The sequence below is a fragment of the Theropithecus gelada genome, chromosome 1 (assembly GCF_003255815.1).
Source record: "Theropithecus gelada isolate Dixy chromosome 1, Tgel_1.0, whole genome shotgun sequence".
NCBI lineage: Eukaryota > Metazoa > Chordata > Mammalia > Primates > Cercopithecidae > Theropithecus > Theropithecus gelada.
In genome coordinates, this window is record NC_037668.1 from 138,481,711 (window position 1) to 138,506,408 (window position 24,698).

General features: G+C 34.3%; 1 protein-coding gene across 5 annotated transcripts in view; it reads left to right on the forward strand.

The window, feature by feature from the left end:
- Positions 1-24,698, forward strand: part of CDC42BPA (CDC42 binding protein kinase alpha) — a 332,255-nt gene that overhangs the window by 231,445 nt on the left and 76,112 nt on the right. For 4 of the 5 annotated variants that reach the window (XM_025383741.1, XM_025383503.1, XM_025383585.1 and 1 more), the window contains 4 exons: positions 5,750-5,855; positions 6,102-6,250; positions 7,836-7,927; positions 10,312-10,388. In XM_025383741.1, the coding sequence (XP_025239526.1) occupies positions 5,750-5,855; positions 6,102-6,250; positions 7,836-7,927; positions 10,312-10,388 (424 nt within the window). Of the gene's footprint in view, positions 1-5,749; positions 5,856-6,101; positions 6,251-7,835; positions 7,928-10,311; positions 10,389-20,400; positions 20,418-24,698 lie in introns of all 5 variants that reach the window. The other variant, XM_025383661.1, reaches the window with a different exon arrangement.

Consider the following 24,698-nt stretch of genomic DNA (forward strand, 5'->3'; position numbering starts at 1 on the left):
TCAGCACCACATCGTACTTACCCCAAAATTGACCACGTAATTGGAAGTAAAGCACTCCTCAGCAAATGTACAAGAACAGAAATTATAACAAACTGTCTCTCAGACCACAGTGCAATCAAACTAGAACTCAGGACTAAGAAACTCAGTCAAAACCGCTCAACTACATGGAAACTGAACAACCTGCTCCTGAGTGACTACTGGCTACATAACGAAATGAAGGCAGAAATAAAGATGTTCTTTGAAACCAATGAGAACAAAGATACAACATACCAGAATCTCTGGGACACATTTAAAGCAGTGTGTAGAGGGAAATTTATAGCACTAAATGCCCACAAGAGAAAGCAGGAAAGATCTAAAATTGACACTCTAACATCACAATTAAAAGAACTAGAGAAGCAAGAGCAAACACATTCGAAAGCTAGCAGAAGGCAAGAAATAACTAAGATCAGAGCAGAACTGAAGGAGATAGAGACACAAAAAACCCTCCAAAAAATCAATGAATCCAGGAGTTGGTTTTTTGAAAAGATCAACAAAATTGATAGACCCCTAGCAAGACTAATAAAGAAGAAAAGAGAGAAGAATCAAATCGACGCAATTAAAAATGATAAAGGGGTTATCACCACCGACTCCACAGAAATACAAACTACCATCAGAGAATACTGTAAACACCTCTACGCAAATAAACTGGAAAATCTAGAAGAAATGGATAATTTCCTGGACACTTACACTCTCCCAAGACTAAACCAGGAAGAAGTTGAATCCCTGAATAGACCAATAACAGGCTCTGAAATTGAGGCAATAATTAATAGCCTACCAACGAAAAAAAGTCCAGGACCAGATGGATTCACAGCTGAATTCTGCCAGAGGTACAAGGAGGAGCTGGTACCATTCCTTCTGAAACTATTCCAATCAATAGAAAAAGAGGGAATCCTCCCTAACTCATTTTATGAGGCCAACATCATCCTGATACCAAAGCCTGGCAGAGACACAACAAAAAAAGAGAACTTTAGACCAATATCCCTGATGAACATCGATGCAAAAATCCTCAATAAAATACTGGCAAACCAGATTCAGCAACACATCAAAAAGCTTATCCACCATGATCCAGTGGGCTTCATCCCTGGGATGCAAGGCTGGTTCAACATTCGCAAATCAATAAACATAATCCAGCATATAAACAGAACCAAACACAAGAACCACATGATTATCTCAATAGATGCAGAAAAGGCTTTTGACAAAATTCAACAGCCCTTCATGCTAAAAACGCTCAATAAATTCGGTATTGATGGAATGTGTCTCAAAATAATAAGAGCTATTTATGACAAACCCACAGCCAATATCATACTGAATGGGCAAAAACTGGAAAAATTCCCTTTGAAAACTGGCACAAGACAGGGATGCCCTCTCTCACCACTCCTATTCAACATAGTGTTGGAAGTTCTGGCTAGGGCAATCAGGCAAGAGAAAGAAATCAAGGGTATTCAGTTAGGAAAAGAAGAAATCAAATTGTCCCTGTTTGCAGATGACATGATTGTATATTTAGAAAACCCCATTGTCTCAGCCCAAAATCTCCTTAAGCTGATAAACAACTTCAGCAAAGTCTCAGGATACAAAATTAATGTGCAAAAATCACAAGCATTCTTATACACCAGTAACAGACAAACAGAGAGCCAAATCATGAATGAACTTCCATTCACAATTGCTTCAAAGAGAATAAAATACCTAGGAATCCAACTTACAAGGGATGTAAAGGACCTCTTCAAGGAGAACTACAAACCACTGCTCAGTGAAATAAAAGAGGACACAAACAAATGGAAGAACATACCATGCTCATGGATAGGAAGAATCAATATCGTGAAAATGGCCATACTGCCCAAGGTAATTTATAGATTCAATGCCATCCCCATCAAGCTACCAATGAGTTTCTTCACAGAACTGGAAAAAACTGCTTTAAAGTTCATATGGAACCAAAAAAGAGCCCACATTGCCAAGACAATCCTAAGTCAAAAGAACAAAGCTGGTGGCATCACGCTACCTGACTTCAAACTATACTACAAGGCTACAGTAACCAAAACAGCATGGTACTGGTACCAAAACAGAGATATAGACCAATGGAACAGAACAGAGCCCTCAGAAATAATACCACAAATCTAAAGCCATCTGATCTTTGGCAAACCTCAGAAAAACAAGAAATGGGGAAAGGATTCCCTATTTAATAAATGGTGCTGGGAAAATTGGCTAGCCATAAGTAGAAAGCTGAAACTGGATCCTTTCCTTACTCCTTATACGAAAATTAATTCAAGATGGATTAGAGACTTAAATGTTAGACCTAATACCATAAAAACCCTAGAAGAAAACCTAGGTAATACCATTCAGGACATAGGCATGGGCAAGGACTTCATGTCTAAAACACCAAAAGCAACAGCAGCAAAAGCCAAAATTGACAAATGGGATCTAATTAAACTAAAGAGCTTCTGCACAGCAAAAGAAACTACCATCAGAGTGAACAGGCAACCTACAGAATGGGAGAAAATTTTTGCAATCTACTCATCTGACAAAGGGCTAATATCCAGAACCTACAAAGAACTCCAACAAATTTACAAGAAAAAAACAAACAACCCCATCAAAAAGTGGGCAAAGGATATGAACAGACATTTCTCCAAAGAAGACATTCATACAGCCAACAGACACATGAAAAAATGCTCATCATCAGTGGCCATCAGAGAAATGCAAATCAAAACCACAATGAGATACCATCTCACACCAGTTAGAATGGCAATCATTAAAAAATCAGGAAACAACAGGTGCTGGAGAGGATGTGGAGAAATAGGAACACTTTTACACTGTTGGTGGGATTGTAAACTAGTTCAACCATTATGGAAAACAGTATGGCGATTCCTCAAGGATCTAGAACTAGATGTACCATACGACCCAGCCATCCCATTACTGGGTATATACCCAAAGGATTATAAATTATGCTGCTATAAAGACACATGCACACGTATGTTTATTGCGGCACTATTCACAATAGCAAAGACTTGGAATCAACCCAGATGTCCATCAGTGACAGACTGGATTAAGAAAATGTGGCACATATACACCATGGAATACTATGCAGCCATCAAAAAGGATGAGTTTGTGTCCTTTGTAGGGACATGGATGCAGCTGGAAACCATCATTCTCAGCAAACTATCACAAGAACAGAAAACCAAACACCGCATGTTCTCACTCATAGGTGGGAACTGAACAATGAGATCACTTGGACTCAGCAAGGGGAACATCACACACCGGGACCTATCATGGGGAGGGGGGAGAGGGGAGGGATTGCATTGGGAGTTATACCTGATGTAAATGACGAGTTGATGGGTGCAGCACACCAACATGGCACAAGTATACATATGTAACAAACCTGCACGTTATGCACATGTACCCTACAACTTAAAGTATAATAATAATAAATAAATTTAAAAAAAATAAAAAATAAAAATAAAAGTTAAGAGAAGGAATATGAGTAAACTTAACCAAATGGCTTAGAAGCAAGGAGTAAGAGGTAGTGTTAGGGCCGGGTGTGGTGGCTCATGCCTGTAATCCCAGCACTTTGGGAGACTGAGGTGGGCGGATCACCTGAGGTCAGGAGTTCAAGACCAGCCTGGCCAATATGGCTAAGCCTCGTCTCTACTGAAAATACAAAAATTAGCGAGGCATGATGGCATGTGCCAGTAATCCCAGCTACTACAGAGGCTGAGGCAGGAGAATTGCTTGAATCCAGGAGACGGACGTTGCAGTGAGCTGAGATTGTGCCGCTGTACTCTGGCATGGGCAATGGAGCAAGACTCTCTCTCTCTCTCAAAAAAAAAAAGTGTTGAGGTTGGAGAAAGAATATTTTTTAAAAATGAGGTTGAAAAATAGACAAATAGCAATGATTATGAAAAGGAACTGTGTGAGATCTAGCGTCCAGTGGAACTTAAATGGCATGAGTTACCCTCCCAATCAGTAATTCTCTATAGCCAAGAAAAAGAGAAGTAGGTTTAATCAAAAGTTAGGAATTAGCGGAAGATTGCAGTTGTAAGGTGTTCAACATGTAAATAAATGTGTTCAACATGTAATGTGTTCAACATGTAAATAAAAAGCAAAGTTAGAAAAAAGAGATTGTCATATAAAATTCCAGATAACTTAAAGTCAGTTTACAAGAAGTTGATTTCCAAAGTTAATAAAACATACTGGACTTCACAGTTTCTTGGAAATATGCATAAACTAAGATCTCTGAGCTATGGTAGATACTAAACCAGCACTAGTTGAGCCCTGTTAGCCTAGGCACTTAACAGATAATACAGTTTTCTTTATTGTTACCATTTAAGTATCCTTTTTGTATTCTAAAAAAGATAATCTTCATTCATGCCAATTTATTCTCTATACTACATACCAGGTAATTAAGTAAAAAGATTGCAGTCACTTGTGATCAAATAATTTTAGAAGGACACAACCCTTACTATACAAACATTCTTAAAATAATTTCCAAAACCATTTTTCTTTAACAGGCAATAAAAATATTTACATTTACATAGAGCCTAGGAATATGTAACTGTCCCTAGAGTGGACAACTTCTTACAATGGTTTTATTGCATCTCCATATTTTCTTTTGCTTGTACTCCAAAGACAACCTCCCATCTAAGAGAAGAGAGCACCAAGCCTCGTTTAAAGGGCCTCTTTAAGATATATATGAATTTGACTCCTCAGGAGTTTACATTCTAAGAGATACTAAAGCAGCTCAGGAGTTAAACATGTCTGCTGTATGCATCAGATACGTACTGATTTACCTGAAATATACTTTCCTCGTAACTTCAGTGACATGGATTTTATCTGAAAACTGCCAGCCTGCACAAAGACAAATTGTCTTCCCCAAAGTCTTTTAGAATACACTTGTGAGCATTGCAAATTTCGACTCCATTTTTTTTCTTTGTACAGTATGGCTTTCTTTATACCAATGGTTTTCATTCTTCCTGAGAATAGGACCTCTTTTGTAGATTTTTGTAGATATGCTAGACTCCTCCCTTCACCTTCTCACCGCTTGAGGGAAGTGTAAGAAATGCAGACTTTTTCTTGAGAAATTCTAAAGTGTGGAATTTGTCTTACTAAATATAATTTGAAAAGTTTCTATCTAAAATTATAATTGTATCATCAGCTAGATAGCCTTAACGCAGTAAGTAGAAATTGGGTTTTGGTAGTTTAATCTCTCTTTGTTATTTTAGTGATCATTTTAGAAAACAGAAGAGCTTAATTACAATATAACCCTGATTTTTGCAGAATATCATACATTAAACTTTCTAAATTTAATATACTTCAGTTTTAAGAATGGTATGTTGTTTTTATGATGTAAAATGACGGAATTCAGTTAATGAGAAATCTTACTATTTAGAAAACCTCACCCATGTGGGCATCTGTGTTAATTGTTAGATTTAAAGAATGTTAATTCTGTGTTTCAAGGGTGAAGTTTTACTAATTTATCAGCTATGAGTAACTTGGACTTTTGTAAACTTCACCAGCTCTACCATGTACATAAAAAGAACAGTTCCATAAACCTCTTCCCAGTTGCTGACAGGTAGTATACTATGGTAGACCTTTTCAAAGAAATTATTTAAGACTATCTTTGAATTTCCTATCACTTATTTCTTTAGGAAGCTTTAAAATAACATATATTGCACTGAAGCTTTTTTGTTTTACTTTTGTACTTTGTCTTTACGTATTCTAGGGTCAGCGATGAAAAGGATGCACGAGGGTATCTTCAGGCCTTAGCTTCTAAAATGACTGAAGAATTGGAGGCATTAAGAAATTCCAGCTTGGGTACACGAGCAACAGTAAGCTTCTATGATTTTGCATGGAGGCTCATCATATTAGAAAAAAGAGATTTAAAAAACACTATAATAAATCCAGTTACTTGTATCAGTTTGTTTAGACTTTGAGCCTACTAAAGAGTTTTTTATGAGAAAACGATTAGTTTGGGTCTTTTCCAGTTTAGAAAAACATAACACACAGCTGGTTAACTGTAATAATTTAAATGTTAAAAATAGGATGGAACTAAAAACAGAGTCATTATTTCATAGGATATGCCCTGGAAAATGCGTCGTTTTGCGAAACTGGATATGTCAGCTAGACTGGAGTTGCAGTCAGCTCTGGATGCAGAAATAAGAGCTAAACAGGCCATCCAAGAAGAGTTGAATAAAGTTAAAGCATCTAATATCATAACAGAATGGTAAGATTGAATAATATAGTCCCACTAGAATAATTTCTGAGTTTGTCAGAGTCATTTGTGGAGAAGTTACATGTTTAGTTTCCATTGCTTTCTTTTAGAAAAATGATGGCCAAATATGTTACGAAAATAGATGCTTTCAAAAATAGATGAAAATAGATGCTTTCAAACCTTGTAGATAGTGATGAGGTTTTAATATAACCTTGTTTTCCTCTGGCTTGTCGATAAAGTAGAATTAATAGTATTAAATAATAATCCATTATTTACTTTTCCTCTTATTTATAAAATTTAGTTGACTCAAATTTTATTAAACCTAAAATTCTCTCATGTTTAGGAATATTATATTTGTATAAAAGTACAATGTATGGTGAGAACAAAATATAATCATTTGAAAATTGTGGCCTCTACCATAGGTCTTTTAGGTGTTTTATAAATGAAAATTCTATTGATGGCAGATTTCACAATGATATAATATCTTCTAAGTATAATTATTATTTTTCATGTTTCCTTATGTATTTAGAAAAAGTATATCCCACAGTCTCTGAAGCAGTTAGCTAATGAACACATTTCCTCAATTCTTGTCACAACACTAGAGTGAATCATACTCTGAATACATAAATGATTCACAATTAGATTGATTATAAACATGGTTCAAAATAAGTCAGTTTACGTGACATAGAGGAACAATAGAAACTTCACATCACAAGTGAAACTACAAATATGAAAATCTATTGACTGCTGAGAATATCAAAAGTTCCAAAAGCCTGAAAAGAAATGCAGGCCCATGAATTCAGTTTTTAATGGTGTATATTCATAGTCCTTAAACTGCAATTGTTAATCTTTTTAATCATATCAAAGGCCAGATACATGATACCTCTGTCGGATTATAAACTTTTGGTTTATAAGCTTTTTGCTATAACTAATGCAGACATTGTATGTTTTACTTAAATGTGCTTATGTGGCATTGAGGAGGGGAAAACTTTTCCTGGAGAAAGTGAATTTGATCCCAGCATAAAGAGCTAATCAATGTCATTCTCTGTGTTGTGATTTGAAATAAGTAAGATCTTTTCTCCTTACACCTAGGTCATATGAGTTTACATATTGTTCATAAGTCAGGAAGATGAGCCAGTCTGAAAAATTATAAACTTACTCCTGTATATGCTCCACTTTCATGGTTGCCTGTAATGATATAATATCTAACAAAGTCTAACAGAATTCTAAAATAAACCTTTGATTTTATAACATTTTTAAATTTAATAATTTAGTTCAGGGTCAGCAAATGTTTTCTGTAAAGGTTCACTTAGTAAATATTTTAGGCTTTGATTAGCCTCCATCACAACTTCTCATCTCTACTATTGTAGTGTAAAAGCATTAGTTAATACTTAAATGAATGAGATTGGCTGTGTTCTAGTAAAACTGTTAATCTACATGAAAGTAGGTAGCAGGCTGTATTCTTTCTTCCTGCCGTAATTTACAGTCCCCTAATTTACCATGCCTGACACTTAAACCAAGTAAGTTTGGCTACATCCAAGATGGCTCAGTAACCAGCAATAAAAATGACATTTTTCCTTTTTTCTCCTTATTTAAGTAAACTAAAAGATTCAGAGAAGAAGAACTTGGAACTGCTCTCAGAAATCGAACAACTGATAAAGGACACTGAAGAGCTTAGATCTGAAAAGGGTATGGGAGTGTGTGTTTGCCTTACTCAGGACTTACTATTATGTTATAAATACGTTTTATTACAGAAGAATCAGTTCATTGCATAGGTGGGAGAATTGTTGACATAAGCAATTCTGGCACTCATTTATGAATACATGTGTGTATATATGATGCATGTGCGTACACACACATTTGGAAGACTGGCCTCTGAGTCATTTTGTTTTACTTAATATGCATTGTTTAAAGATTTCATAGTAACAGAAAAAGACACTTTGCCATAAATTTGATGTTTTTTTCAGTGCCATGGACTACTTCATGAATAACATTTTTGTGATTGGAAAAAAATTTTATTTTATAATGTACTTTATAATATTCTCAAATGCTATAATATGAGGTTATCACTCTGACAATGGCAATGTGTGTTAACATTCAGAACTTGGTAAGGGTACTTGAACAAGTATTTCTTAGCACTTTTTATGTGCCTAGATGTATAAAAATTTGGGGGGGATACACTTTCAGGATAGTTGAGGAAACAATGTATGAAATAGCTAAAGATTAATCTAGTATTAATGGAGCAATTCAATAAGGAAAATTTGGGGGGGCATTTTAATGTCTTCTTCCAGTTTGACACTTAAATTGCTTGTCCTGTGGGATATCCCGGATTTATTACCATTTTCTTGAAAACTTTACTTGAACATTTTTCCATTCATGTTAAAGCTTAGTCAGAGTGCTTGATAGCTGTATTACATGAACTTCTTAAACTTTCCTTAATGTGGATGTTAAGAATGTGAAGATTTAATAAAAAGAAATATAGATATTTTTAAAATAAAGGGATATCTTATATGCATTTATTGGAAATTGATTTTTCTAACAACGGCCATCACTGAATACCGAACTCGTTAATGGGCTTTTTATTAGGTCTAAGTACTTCTCTATCATTTCTCAGCCATGCAACACAGTGAGATAAAACTGGTGGAGTCTCTGCATCTGCATGTAAAATGATGGAGAACAGCGAGTAATCACATAAAGAAGCTAACATGAAAAAACCTTTATAGATAGTTGATGCTCAATAAATTCTTGTTGATTGAATTTCTTAATTAACAAGAAAAGGAAGGAGCCCAGAAAAAGTGAATAGTAATTCAGATTAGGAGCACAAGCCATCATGCCAAAATGAAAATCAAGCTAGGTTTTAATTAATGAAAATTGGAAGGGAGATACATTATTTAGTGATGAAAAGAAAAAGAATACATAAGACATGACAACTTGTGGCCGCAATGGCAAATAGGAGAGAGACTAGTGTAGAATATGACTTGCACGCCAGATGACATTGATTGTATCATTTTTAGAGTAGACCTAAACTTGAAGGAGACTTAAGTTTATCACATTATGAAGGCATGTTTACCACATTTTTTAAATTTGGATTTTGAATATTGCAGAACAAAATTTTATTGTATAACATAATGTATGCTACTACTTCAGTAATGTAATGTGATATTTACATTATGAGGGCAAGGATGTTTTTAATGCTTCATTTACTGTTATGTCCCCAAGTGTCTAGAACAGTGTCTGGCACATTTTCAATATTTGAATGAATTTCTGAACATATTGCCTTACCTGATAACTATGTTATCAGTTATTAGATAGTCTTAGATAGTAATACTAATAGATGTGTTATTAGATAGTAATATGAAAAACACAAATCAGCTGATGTCAATTCCTAAGCATATGGAAGTAAAAAATGTGGGATTGGCTGTTTTCTGGTTTTTTTCTACCTGGTATTTTTATTTGTATGTTTTAAGAATTATTTGGGAAATTGTGCATTTAAAGTTAATGCTACAGTCAAGAGATATGTATGAATTTTTAAAAATTCATCTGAGAAAAACTGGGGTTTGGAGTCTTCATCCTGTCAATAAAATATACCTGAAGTCAGATTGACAGCTTTTTTGTAATTAAGTGTATTTGTTTTATCAATGCATTAATTTCTTATAAAGGATTTTTGTATTAGTGCTTACTCTATGCTTTGGTAAGACTATTTCAAAACAGAAGCCTGTTTGGTGTTAAATTAGCTTAGAAAAATCAGATATAAACAGACTCCTATTTTTAAATTCTCTCAAGCCTACCAAAAGATTTAATGTGTTTTTTTATTATTTACTATACACAAAAAGAAAGAAACTCAGTAAATTAAATAAGCGTTTCATGGAAACTGATATAATTGAACTGTTAAGTGATATTCTTGGAAACACTAGTGTATTTTAGTTTTGTTTAAATGTCGAGTTAATAATAGTGATCAGGTTTGAAATACAGTAGTTTGTGAAATGCTTTTAATAGATTCAGACAGGGAAGGTTATCCATTAAAATCAGTTTTAATTGTTGTAGCCTTAAAAAAAGTTGCTGCTGTCTTCTAGGTATAGAGCACCAAGACTCACAGCATTCTTTCTTGGCATTTTTGAATACGCCTTCCGATGCTCTGGATCAATTTGAAGTAAGTATTAAACATGCCAAATATCCTCTGGGGTCAATTTAAAATTCACTTACAATAAAACCGTTTTATTGCTTCTCACATGAGAGGACCTAGAATCTTAAATAAACAAAAACATATTAGCAGAGGAATATGTTCTGCTTTCTTATGGAGACTACAATCCCACCTCTTTTTAACAAAACATCTAAGAAAGATCTAATCATGAGAGTCATTATAAGATTGAAAAGCAATTTCATTTCCCTTAAGAAACATTAAGAGCAGAACAAATCCCAACTTTTGAAATAATTTGACAATTTTTTTTATTCTCCAAAGCATAGTGCCACAATAAAAAGTGAGAAAATGTCAAAGCTGACAATAAGGTATTGCTGATTCTTATTTCAAATCAATTCTTCTTTTAAAAACTATACAGTAAGAAATGCTTTTTGTTAAAAGGTATTATTACATTGACGCTGTTAGGCAGATCATACAGTAATGAAATTGTGATTATGTAATTTGATCATTTCTTAGTACTTAAATTCTTTGCTTTAAAAAAATCAGCTTACTGTTATCAAGTATATTTTTGTTTCAGTAAATTTAAGTGTGATTATATCTTTATTCAACAAATAATAATCATGTAGCTTTGTGCAAGGCACTGTTGTAAGTGCTCGAGATACAGTAGTAACCAAAATAGACAAAGTCCTTCCCACTAGAACTTACATTCCAGTGGGAAGATTTACAAGCCTCAGGAATTCCATTGCTTACTTTTAGTTGTTACTTCAAAAGTACTTACATTTAATTTGATTGTTAATTATTTGTCATGAGCTTCATTTTATTACATTTTGGGCACAGTATATGAATTGTGTTTCGTTCCTTTAGGAAAAGGAAAAAGAATCACTCTTTAAAAAGTAATTAATGAATCTCTTAAGTTTCTCAAGAACAATGATAGTGACTGCTTTTCTCATTTATTTATTTGAATTAATGTCATTTGCCTTTCAATTGTTTTACAAAATTTTTGATTTATTATTTGTTCTTATTAAATTGCTTCATCCATATTTTCTATTTTTTTACTGCTGTATTCGTTAAATAGGATTCCTTTTCTTCTTCCTCATCTTCACTGATTGATTTTTTGGATGACGTAAGTCTTTGATTTTCAAACCAATGCATCCTTCAGTAAAAAAGATCAGTGAATTGATTTGAAGAATTTGCCTAGTAATGCAGTCAGTTTTAGAAATACCACATTTGAAAATTTATGTGAGCCAAAATATGCTTCTTTATTATCTTAAATATAATGAAAGATTTATCAGTATTAAACATAATGAAGTAAAAATTTACTTTGAAAAATGCTTTGACTTGTAGAATCCCAGTATTTTCAATCTTTGTAAGAATTCTAAAACTAGAATGCTTATTTATTGATTTATATATATGTATATATAAAAATAATTGCTTATTTTTATTTTTCCTGGTGATTTCTATTTTACTTTTCACTTTTCTTTTCAGCACTTTACTGTTTAATTTCTATGTGGGTTAAAAATAAACCTCTGATGGTATAATCAAAAAAGGTACTTTTAATTAATTTCTCCAATAGGTTTTATTGTATGCCAATAATAGAGTACTGATTTTAAAATAAATCAATTAAAAATTCTGAAATTCTAATTCTGAAAGAATTTCTTTTCTGATGTGCAAAGTGATTTTAGTTAACATATGCACTATAAATTGACTGCATTATCACTTTCTCTCCTGAATTCTATCAATTTAATAATTTAGAAGTTCCTGTTAAATGTGTATCATTCATTCTCTTTACTTCTGGAATAACATTCTCTCTATTCCACATTAAATGGCACAGTAATTCTTGTCCTAAAGCATTTATTATCCTGTTGAACATTAATCTTTAGAGAAATGGGGAAATAAAATGTATTCAAATGCAAATACTGTGCATAGAACTGTTTCTAAAACCAGGGAAGATTTTTAAATGTTTCATTATTTCTGTTTTGTTAGGATACTTATAGTCAGAAGAGTAGTTAGCATAATACTGTGCTAAAGGAACTTCTTAATCTAGATGTTTAAAAATTATGCAACAAAAAAGTGATTTTGAATATGTTTGGAATATTTATACTGAAGTTTGCACATTAAGTGTTTTGCTATTCTCGAAACAAATAATTACTTTGGTTAATTCTATAGTGTGATGAAAAGAGAACTCTCCTCATGTACAATGGTATTGCATGTTATAATCTGCTCAGGATATTAAAAATACTTAATATGATATTTTCATACAGATACTATTCATCTTAAAAAGAAAGGGAAGGAAGTTTGAGTAAATTATTTTAGTTGTTCTTTCCACTAGAAAGTCTTTTTATTTCTAACAAAGTCCTCTCCATCCCTTTTCCTGTCACACACACAAAAAAAATATGTATATATATATTTGGTTGTAAAACCTAGGAGCAGTATGTATTTTGGCAAATACATGAGGTCTTCTCAGCAGATTTTTCAGGAATACACACCCCAGCCAGGTCCTCAGCTTGTTTCTGCTCTCACAGGCACTCTGCCACTGCTGCCACCCACCTGTAATGCCTGAGTACCCCACAACCATTTCCCAGTGTTACTTTTCCTCCAGAAATATCCTTTCTCATCCTCTACCCTCTATTAATGCAACCATGAGCTCAGTACAGACATAAAATTAAATTTTATTTCACTGCAAGGAAACTCCTAGTATAAAAGAGCTGAGCTCACAAGAGCTGCCAAATCTTTTATTTATATTCCACCTCCTAAAAGGCATGATTTCCCACTCATGTGCTTTCTAAGCTCCATTCTCCCAATTTATTGGTTAAGTGCATAAGTAGGCACAAATCCTGCCTGTCCAACTTTCTAGGTGTATGGTTTGGAAGAAATTAACCTTTCTACATCCTAAGTTTGCTCATCAGACAAATAGTAATAATAATAGAACTAATATCATAATGTTGTTTGAAGATTTAAAGAAACAGTATGTAATGCCATCAGTAATAATGTCCTTATTACTCTTAATAAGCTGGTTCCCTCCCTTTCTGTATTCTCTTTAGCTGCTTTTCTTGTCCATCAGTTCAGTTTCACTTAAATACTTTGTTAGCTCTTCGTCACTCAGTCATCTACCCACCACCAATATTTTATGGTACAAACTTCATGTTTCTCTTTAGAGTTTGTACCTATGATCTCCCTTCCCAGAGTTACTATTCATTCATTTGATCCTCAGAGTCATACCAGAATGATGAACAGCAGTATTCAGTCTTTGACATACTTGAGTTCAGCATCCAAGAGATTTCGTATAATGCTCAAGTTCTTCTGTAGCTCCTTTTCTGCTAGGCACTTGGATTTTTTTTTTTTTTTTTTTTTTTTTTTTTTTTTTTTTTTTTGAGACAGTCTCATTCTGTCACCAGGCTGGAGTACAGTGACACAATCTCAGCTCACTGCAACCTCCGCGTCCCAGGTTCAAGCGATTCTTCTGCCTCAGCCTCCCAAGTAGCTGGGACTACAGGTGCATGCCCCTGTGCCCAGCTAATTTTTGTATTTTTAGTAAAGGTGGGGTTTCACCATGTTGGCTAGGCTGGTCTCAAACTCCTGACCTCGTGATCCACCCGCCTCAACCTCTCAAAGTGCTGGGATTACAGGTGTGAGCCACTGCAGCCGGCCACACTTGGATTCTTAAGGAGCACATCAACTCTCTGTTGTTCTCTGTGCCAAATATAGTTATATTGTGCTTGATGCTTATATGCCTGCCCTTTGCAGTAAGTAAGGCTCTAATGAGTAGTACACATCCTCCTGGACATTCTTTTTTGTTTTCTGTCTCGTTGCTATAAAGGAGATTATGTTGAAGACCTAAAGTTTGAATTGCAGCTGGAGCTTGTAGGTGTAGAAGGGAATAAAGCTAGTATTAAGCAAAATTGCAGGAATCAGGTCCTTTGGTGTCAACATATTATCATTCTTCTCCCTCTGTCTCTGGGAACCCAGTGTTCTCATGCTGCCCTCTGATTTGTTGGAGCTTTACCACCGGTGCCTTTCCTCCTCCAAAGTTACCTTCTTTACTCCTGCTTTTACCCTTTCACACAGGCCTCTTAAAAGTATAGTTACTTTATTTAAAACAATACAGTTTTAAGTTAAAATGTTCCCACCCCTAATTTTTCCTCCACATGTTTTGCCTGTTAACTTAAAATTCAAATGAATGCTGGAATTTTTGGCACAATGGGAAGATGTTCAGACCAAGATGCTTTCCTTTTTAAGTCACATTGTTTGGCCAATCCTTGTATGTGTAAGAGTAGCTTTGAAGAAAAGGAATATATGTAATACCAGTCATTCCCTTCCCTTTGGGAAAATGAAAGGAGGCAACAAGGCAGAACAGAGTATATTCTCAACACTCTCTGCTGCTCTAACTTGGGGGAATGTAAGCATTTGGGCTTTTCTACATGTAGAATCATAGAGTTTTAAAGGAGAAAAACCTTAGAAAATATTTAATCCAGTTGTTTTAACCATTATGGCACTCTTCTGTTCTTAAGAGTGGATAGGTTTCTCTCCCATTTTTGAGTGACTTTTTTAAAGTTCTCAGTCTTTGGGGATTAGGACAGTGTGCTGATACATTGTTATGTAAAATATTCTTTAGGACACATAAAGAAGGGTTTGAGTGAGTTATTTATTTATTTATTTATTTATTTATTTATTTATTTATTTATTTTGAGTCGCAGTCTTGCTCTGTCACCCAGGCTGGAATGCAGTGGCACAATCTCGGCTCACTGCAAACTCCGCCTCCCAGGTTCACGCCATTCTCCTGCCTCAACCTCCCGAGTAGCTGGGACCACAGGCGCCCGCCACCATGCCCAGCTAATTTTTTGTATTTTTAGTAGAGACAGGGTTTCACTGTGTTAGCCAGGATGCTCTCGATCTCCTGACCTTGTGATCCACCCGCTCCGGCCTCCCAAAGTACTGGGATTACAGGCGTGAGCCACCGCGCCTGGCTGGGTTTGAGTTAATTTTAAAAGACATTGAGACTACTTTGATAAGTGGTCTCTTGAGAAAGGCATTTCTATTCAACCTATTAAGAAAGCAGTAGAACAGAGATACCAAGATCCCTTCTACTGTAGAAATTATTCCCACTTCTACCCTCATATTTTCCTTCAACCATACATGCCCAATCCTGGACTGTCTAGTCCACATTAGCCCCAGCCTCTTTCTCTAGGTAATAAACAGGGTGAGGAACAATTGGAGCTCAGCTGCTTAGATTTTCCTGTTTCTCTCCCCCATCTATTCCCTTCATCCCAATAGTAACAGATCCAGGGATCATCACACCAAGCTTGTAGCAACTTCCTATACTCTCTTCAGTTCATTTTCTTTTCAGCTGAACCTAAAAAAGCTTGGCTTCAGTAAATTATAGATAATACTAATTACAATCATATAAATTAGCTGCTTGCTCTTTATATTTGAGAAACATATTGTCATATATTAAATATGTGCTAAGTAAGTTTTGAATTTGATTAAATTATAATTCTATACTTTGTTCATTTAGTCCTAGTTCACAAAAATAGAAATTGCCCATTTGCCTGGCAAATGAGAATGTACTCAACTTGCTTTTTCAGAGTTGTCTTGCTCTGATATACTGATGAAAGAGTAAATCAAGGATTAAGCTCTGGAATATAAAGGTCAGACACTAAGAAACAGAGACAGTGTCTATAGCCTAACTGTCTGGTCCCCCTAATATTGTTTTCCATTCAGCAAGTAGTCTGACAATATTGACAGACTGAGTTCTGGACTTGGTTTTAACCTTGTATAAAATCTTACTAAGATGCTTCAAAATATTTAATTTCAGTCATGGCTTCTAACTTCTTTAATTTATCTCTTGATTTAACATGGTTTTATCTTCCAGCTTCTTTTACATTCTGTTACAATCAGTTACAGAAATCTGAGGCTTGGCAGCATAGTTTCAGTGATACTTGGGCGGATGGTCAATTCTATGTGAGAATTGGTAGGAAATATAATTTTAAAACATACATTTTAAAGATTTTTAATCCTATGACCAAAATCAGACCTAGCTTCTTTGGCATTCCTGAAATTTGCTCATTCAATTCTTGTTTTCACAAGTTCTATCCACATATTCACCACAACCCTACGTGAAGATTGTATATTTCAGAAAGTTACATGCATTTTTTCCTCAACTTAGGCAATATATTATGTTGAATATAATTGTATATATTACATATTTTATCGCATATATAATAATATATTTAGACAATCTAAAGGGAAAGACATGATTATGTAGTCCATTTCTTCTTTGGTATTTTATTAAATAAGACCTCTAGGATTAATTAATTGAACCTTAAAAATTATTAGCCAAATTATATACTCCTGAGATTATTTCTTTTGGTTTCTCCTTATGTGCATACCTTCATATTCAGTCTTAAAGTTTTCGTGGCAAGTCATAGACCTGTATATGAAATACATGTTTTAAAGTGGTATTTGGTTGCACATTAAGACAAGGTGTTGGTTTACAGTGTCTGCCATGAATTCAATTTCAGTGTTTATAAAAAACCACAGTGTGTGTAGGTATATATGAGGGAGAAAGTGTGTGGGTGTGTTTTCCTCTAACTCACTTTTTCTGTTGAAAACATAAAAATTAGACAATTTCTAGGTAAACACTTTGGTAAGAAATCATTGCTGTGGTGATAGCATCATTATTAGCTTTAAATGATATTAGCTTAGAAAATGTGTTGTCCTTCATTTTCAAAGATAGTTTCAGGATACATTTTAAATTGTTTTAGTGTAGTGATAATATATTTATTTTGAGATATTCATACTCTTTTTCATGGTTTTAGCACACTCCAGACTCTAGTCTTAGAAGTAGAGATAGCCAAAAAAGTTTTTTTTTTTTTAATGTTAAACATTTTAGCACTTTTTACATGGGTAGTAATATACTGGGCATAATGGCTACAAAGACAAAGCAGATGTGGAAACAGACCTCAAAATGCTTATTTTATAATTAGAAAAATAATTATACAGTTATGCATTATGCAATGTGGAAAGCAATAAATGCCATGAGAAATACCTAGCAATAAATGCCATGAGTACTATGGACGTTCAGAAGGATTCATTCAATATTTATTGAGAATTTTTAAGTTTAAAGGCTTATGCTAAGCATAATACAGTATTTCCTGCCCTTAAGCATAATATTTCCTGCCCTTAAGCATAACACAATATTTCCTGCCCTGACAGTCTAATGGGAAAGACAAATATATAACCAGATAACTATAACACCATGTGGGAAATACAGTAATAAAAGATAAAGATTGTATATCATGGGAATACAAAGAAGAGAGATTTCAGATTGAACCCAGGAGGATCCAGAAAAGCTTACTAAAGGAAATAATGCCTGAGCTGGGTCTTCACAGATGAGTATGTTCAGCAAAATCATAAAAGAACTACATACGAGGATTATATTCTAGACAGGCAGAGCAAACTTGTGGGGAGAGGGAGCAGGGAGTTACGGGGTTGTAGGCAGAGGGAGATTTCAATTTAGTTTGAATTGTCCCTTGCTTGGCAAACAAAAAGGGCGAGGAAGGGATTGAGAAATGAGTATGAAGACACTGGCAAAGGCCAGAATGAGGGTCTGTGTTTCTCAACTTTATACTTCATATTACGGAGCTTAGGTTTAAGCAGTCCCATATGTAATAATTATTAAAAGATTTAACAGAAGGGAAAAGTGACAGCTTCATTTTGGACAAGTTAAGTTTGAGATTCCTAAGGGACATCCAGTTGGAGATGTCCAGCAGACAGTCAGATACTTAATATATGCGTCAGGAGTTTAAGGAAGAGGAGTGAACTGGCAACAGAGATTTGGAAATAATCAGAGTTGAAAGTGGATGAGATTCCCCAAGGGACAGGTTGTAGCAGTGAGCCAAGGACAGAAACCTGGAATCTCCATTGAAGAAAGGGTGAAGGAATAGGACTCCACAAAAGTGAAGAAAGAGCAATAGTTGAGAAGTATGCTGTTTCTCAGGAAAGTACCTGTCAGAAAAACTAGAGGAGTGGAGAATATTAAGGAGGAGAATGGTCAGTGTGATGGTATGGCAGAGGTGGCTGGTCAGATAGGACAAACCGGAAATACTGACCTGCTGAATATCAGATCAAAGCGGAATCTGAATTGCACTGTATTAGAAATTAATTGGAAGTTTAGAAAGTACAGACAGCGATTGTATACCATTTTTCAGAAGTCTGGCTGAGGAAGTTTGAATCCTGGCCCTACCACTTAATAGTTTTATAGCCTTAGGCAAGTTGATCCGCCTTCACCTTTAAAATTAGGATCATAACTCCTACCTTACAGGGTTTCTGTGAGAATTAAAATAATTCATATATGTGAAGAATTTTGAAAAGGATCTGCATATACTCTGCACATAATAAATGTTATTATGATTATTAAGGAAGAAGGGAGAGATTAATTGATAGCTAGAGGAAGAGTTGGAGTTGATTTGTTTATTGTTTCGTTGTTTGGTTTTGGGGGCAAGAAGGGATGAGAGAGATTCTTCCCATTAATAACTGAGGAAAAGTAACTAGGTTTGAACCTGAGACTTTAACCTCCATAATGGAAAAACTTCTTTAGAACTCTCCAGGCCTTCTAATCCTGGTTTACTATTAACTCCATAGGACAGTGTTCAAGTTATCTTCCATTCCAGTTTCCTATGGAAAGAAATAATAGTTCTGGCCGGGCACGGTGGTTCACACCTGTAATCCCAGACTTTGGGAGGCCGAGGCAGGTGGATCACTTAGGTCAGGGGTTCGAGACCAGCCTGGCCAACATGGTGAAACTACTAAAAATACAAAAATTAGCCAGGCATGGTGGTACGCACTTGTGATCCCAGCTCCTCAGGAGGCTGAGGCAGGAGAATCGCTTGAACCCAAGAGGTGGAAGTTGCAGTGAGCCAAGATCGCACCACTGCATCCACCTGGGTGACAGATCGAGACTCTGTCTCAAAAAAAAAAAAAAAAATAGTAGTTTCTATTTACTTATCTGCCAGAGTTATTGTAACACTAATACTGAATTTTTGGTAGTGTTTCTCATTCTTGAACTTTTCACTTTTTTCTTAAATCTTCTATAACTCCTGTAGACCTAGTCTATAAGTTCCCTCATCTAGGTCCCCATGAAAATCTTGTCTGTCTCTCCTCTAGGTTCCCATCCAAACCTTATATGTATCTCGATGATAGCATTTGTCACGTTGTTGCTAGCATGATGTCTTCTCTACCAGTCTGTGAACCTCCATGTCTTGTTTATCTTTCAGTCCCTTGCGAAGTCTGCTTAGTATCCAACGTATTGTAAGCTCACAATAAACGTTAGGTTGGATTGAATGTTAGAAATTGCTGAAGTAGATATTTCATATTAGTGAAGCTCTACTGCTGGAGCATCACAAAAATATTTTGAGATAATTGTTACTTTTTTCCTAATTACTTAATTCTTTAATGTTAGGTGAAAATCCCTCTTTTGACTACGGCTGAAGTTGAGTCAGGATGGAGTATTGTTCAAATAACTTTTTATTTTAATATATTATCTTTAATTCTGAAATCCTAACTTAGGCCTTGTTATTTAAAAGAATCATTTTTGAAAAGAGTAAAAATTTAGTAGGTAAATGTCTAAGACCAGGCTAATTCATTATTTTATTAAATGTTTGCCAGCACTAAATGAGCACTAGATCCTTTTTGTTCTCATTTGTTCCAGTCTGCTACTGCCAACCTTTCCAGAAAAGAAATTGTCCGTCACTTGATGAAGCCTTGTGTGGGTCACTGTACATGGGCCAGTGAAAAGTTTATCAACCTTAGATGTAGTCCAAACAACTGTTTCTTTACCATCCTATCCTCCAGGTTTTCCTAAAAATACATGTACATTCAGCCTATCCAAAACGGTGGCCTTCTGTGTATGTTTATATACTTTGTCTGTTAATACAATAGTAGTCCTTGAGAGTCTTATGTGTGTAAATATTTGTAACATGTTGTATTCTCCTTTCTTTGTTGAAGCGCTCTCCATCCTGTACTCCAGCTAGCAAAGGCAGACGTGTAAGAGACTTTTGCACTTTATGTACCCATCCTGAGACTTTTACCCCTCTCTCATCCTTTTGCCTGTGATTGCGGAACCTGTTAATGTTTTTGTGGTATATTATTACATTTATTGCATGTTTGTGCTGCTGCTCCTGCTGTTGCTGTGCTGCTTTTATGTGTTTTTTTATTTTTTGGCTTTGGCCGCAAAGCTTTAGGAATGTTCATATAAATTACTACAACCAAACTACTAAAATGATAAGATATCTTTTTTATTTTGATCAAAGGGAAAAGTGATCCTAAAGTATGCCTTCTAAATTAGTCAGAGATAAAGTACATGGGCTCCTAAGAATCTGTTGTAAGCAAATATGTAGATTGTTTCTTAGAGATTTTAATTATGTAGAAAGAAAACTTGATAATTCATGTTGTACAAAATTCAAAAATGATTTGGAATAAATTATACATCTTAATGATTGACTACAATTTTATGTAAATCAGTTCTGGAGAAATCTTGGGGTTTTTTCCTAATGTAGTTCAAAGGAATTTCCCAAAATATGTATCTACATCTGCGGAAATAATGTTAATAATAAATCCTTTCTATTCTAACATAATTCCAAGATTTAAAAAACATCAGTAACATTATTTATATATGTATTATTAACAAACTGTAAATATCTTCCTATACTAATGCTAGCTCCATGTTTCTCAACTTGAAATGAGTCAACCACTACCCCTGTGCTACAAGATTCTGACATGCCCAGAGTTGGAATTTTTCTACATCCCAACGCTAGTCATATACACACATACATACTCCCTATTGGAAAAGCAACGTAGCTGACAGTGTTGGGATTTCATATACTATGTAAAATAGTAACATTAAAAAGGAAAGTCAGTGATAGATACAAGTTCCTAATGTTCACTGGTCATCTCCATGGAGATTGACCAACACTTTACATTCAGAATTCTTGGACTCGGAAAGTTCTAGATGAGGGAATTCTCTGGTTTGTGGTAGGCATGGGAAGCAGTTGGGGTGGCCTCCTGCTTCCTGTGGTTCTGTCTTTCTGGTATGGTGGAGGATTGGTTGTAAAATAAACTTGAATAACTCTAATATAGCATATATAATATTTTCGGATTGCTGCTTAATAATGAATAAGCATTTCGGATACTTGTACTATGGCCAGTAGAACTGCATTCAAGTGATATCTCATTAATTATTGTGTTTATGGAAGATTACTAGTTCAACTGATTGCTTGATTATTTTGAAAATTGTTGAGACTTAAAACCATTAGATATTTGGATTTATCAAATGAATCTGAATATATGTTGATTACATTACATAACCTCTAGAAGGGAAAACCATATGTTGTGTGCCCAATTATATTAGGGTCAAATCATCAGCCTGTGAATTGATTAAATTTTTAACTACTTGTTTTTATAATAAGGTTATAATTTAGGATTTGTTTCTCTAATTTTATTATGGATTAATTTTGTCTCACTTGCCTTGCAGACATTCTGGGGCCTTGGCCACCTAGAACATTTTTTGTGAATCTTGAAATAAGAAAAAAATTGTGGAGGGAAATAGCTGTTATAAAGTCTCTCCTTAATTCTATGTCTTTATTCTATGGGATATGAATAAACTATAATTAACCATAATCTATTGACTTATAATTACATATGATTATTTTAAACATAGATATAATAAGCTTGGTTATCTGCTTTTCTGGCCTCCTTCAGTTTTTCTTTGGTTAAGCATCTGACAAAAAAAGTCAGCCACTGAAAAGTAATAGTGCCTGTGAAGATGCTTGAAGAATTACAAATTACTCAGCTGTTAAATAGAAGCATCTCAGTGGCGTAGTGTAGAACCTCAGTGTTCCCTGGGACATCGATGTATTTCAGTAGGACACAAATAGTTACCATTCTTAACAATGGCCTCTGTTGTAACAGTAGCATAAGATTTTATGTTATATGCCATGGTTTTAGACAAGAAAATGTGCAGTATTTTAATAAATATTTATGAAATGTCATATGAATGAGGTAGTATTACAAAAGAATGTTTCTTGCATTCTTTTTTCTAGTATGCTATTAAACCTCATTTACAGTTTGAATACTTTTCTTTATAAGTAGTATTAAGTATAGTAGAAGAAAAACTTTTTATTGATGGTATTGTTAATGTCCAAATAGAAATGATGAGGGAGATTTCCACAGTGCTTTCATTAATAGTGAGAAACGCTGAATGTCTTATTTCAGATTGTTCCTTTAGAGTTTGGAGCAGAAATTTTATAGCCCACATATGGCTTAACTTTCTCTTATGTTTTGTTAGAATATGTGTAAATTCTCCAGACTAAATATTCAAATCAGTATATTGAAAATAACTTGAGAATAAATTTTCTTAAAGGGAAACAAGGTGCATTATATATAACTAGGAAGCTTACCGTTACTGGTCATAACCTTTAGTCATTTGTTAGGATTTGTTCTAGAGCAATAAAATGTATTTACTGTTTTCCAAATGATATAGTACTTCCATAATACTGTTTTTGTATCATAAGCTCAGTTAACAGCAATAAATATATCACTGAAGATTTGAGTTTATACGTGTTCTAAATACAAAATACTAAATTACCTTCCACTTTGTTTTCAAAATACTTCTAGCTAAAGGATAAAGAAAATTGATAGAGACTGGATTTTGGCCAGGCATGGTAGTTCAAGCCTGTAATCCCAGCACTTTGGGAGGCCGAGGCAGGAGAATCGCTCGAGCCCAGGAGTTCGAGACCATCCTGGGCAACACAGGGAGACCCTACCTCTACAAAAAAAGTTTTATAAAAATTAGCCAGGCATGGTGGCACATACCCATATTCACAGCTACTCTAGAGGCTGAGGTAGGAGGATCTCTTCAGCTCAGGAGTTCAAGGTTTTAGTGACCCATGATTGTGCCACTGCCGTACATTGGGGGCAACAGAGAAAGACCTTGTCTCAAAAAAAAAAAAAAAAAAAAAAAGAGAAAAGAAAAGAAACTGGGACTTTTTAACTTACAGTTTTATGTTTAGCAATAACAAACAACTTGTTAAATGCAAGCTAATTTTTAGTAGGTTGACCATGTATAATCCATATCAAATCTTGGTGTTTTCTACTTTGAAACAAGGTTTCTTATGAGAGGGTTGTTACTTGTACAAATCTGTAATTATTTAGGCAGTAGAAAAGGCCTGTTGATACGTATTCAAGATGAGTGGGTTTAGTTAATTTTATTATTTATGGGAAAACCATACTGTCCATAATTTGAGGAATTCTTGATAAGCGGGTCATCTAAAAATCAGTTCTGTGATCCTGAGGGGGGAGGAAAAACCTTTTTTAATACATTTGAAGATCTTTTAGTAGAAAAATCCTAATAAATTCAGGGACCATTATGAACATTTTGCGTTAAAATGTTTCACAGTGTGGACAGTACCACTAATATTCAGCTTTTCTTCTTTTTTAACAGAGCATTAAGTAAAAATGATACTGAAGTATAGTAGATGTTTCTAATGACTTCGTCAGAGTAACACCTTAAAGTATGTTTACTTAGGAAAAGAAAATTAGCTAACCAAAAAAAAAAAAAAGAAAAAATTGCATTTACTTAAAGATATTTCTTATATTGAATTTATAATATCTCTGCTATTTATGTATGTTTATTAGCTTTTGCTGCATTATTATACTTAATGCTATAGTATTTTAGCACATAAAAAATGACAAAAAGAATATTTTAACTTCTGGGACTAAAATATAATATTAATAATGATTACGTTTGTTTTTAAGGTTTTAAAATACTTCGTAATAAAATAACTAATGGTATTAATTAGTTGCTTTGCTGCTATACTATATCAGAGTCATTGACAATTCATTGTTAAACTGAATCATAGGCTATCTTTAAATGCCAGCATGTATTCACTGAATATTCTGAAAGTTTAATAGAATTAATTGCTTTTTAGTGGATAGAATAAGCCATTAATTATAAATGCATTGGTAAGCATTTACTTGTGGTTAAAATTAGTAACTTCCTGAAAATTCCATTCTGGTTGGTAATAATTAAAACCTGAATTAAAAAAATAAGTGATTTGTATTTTTCTTATTTTTAGTGTTACACCACTTTTGAGATATTGTTTACACTGGTGGTAACCGAGAAATGAAATGAAATATTTAAATCTATTAATGTTATTAGCATTAGCTTCATTTAAAAGTCCTGGACATTTTTTTTTTTTTTTTTTTTGATATTTGAAATGGTTTTTGCCCTGAGTTTATTCATCTTTACCAAGCTTTGTCCTGTCTTTA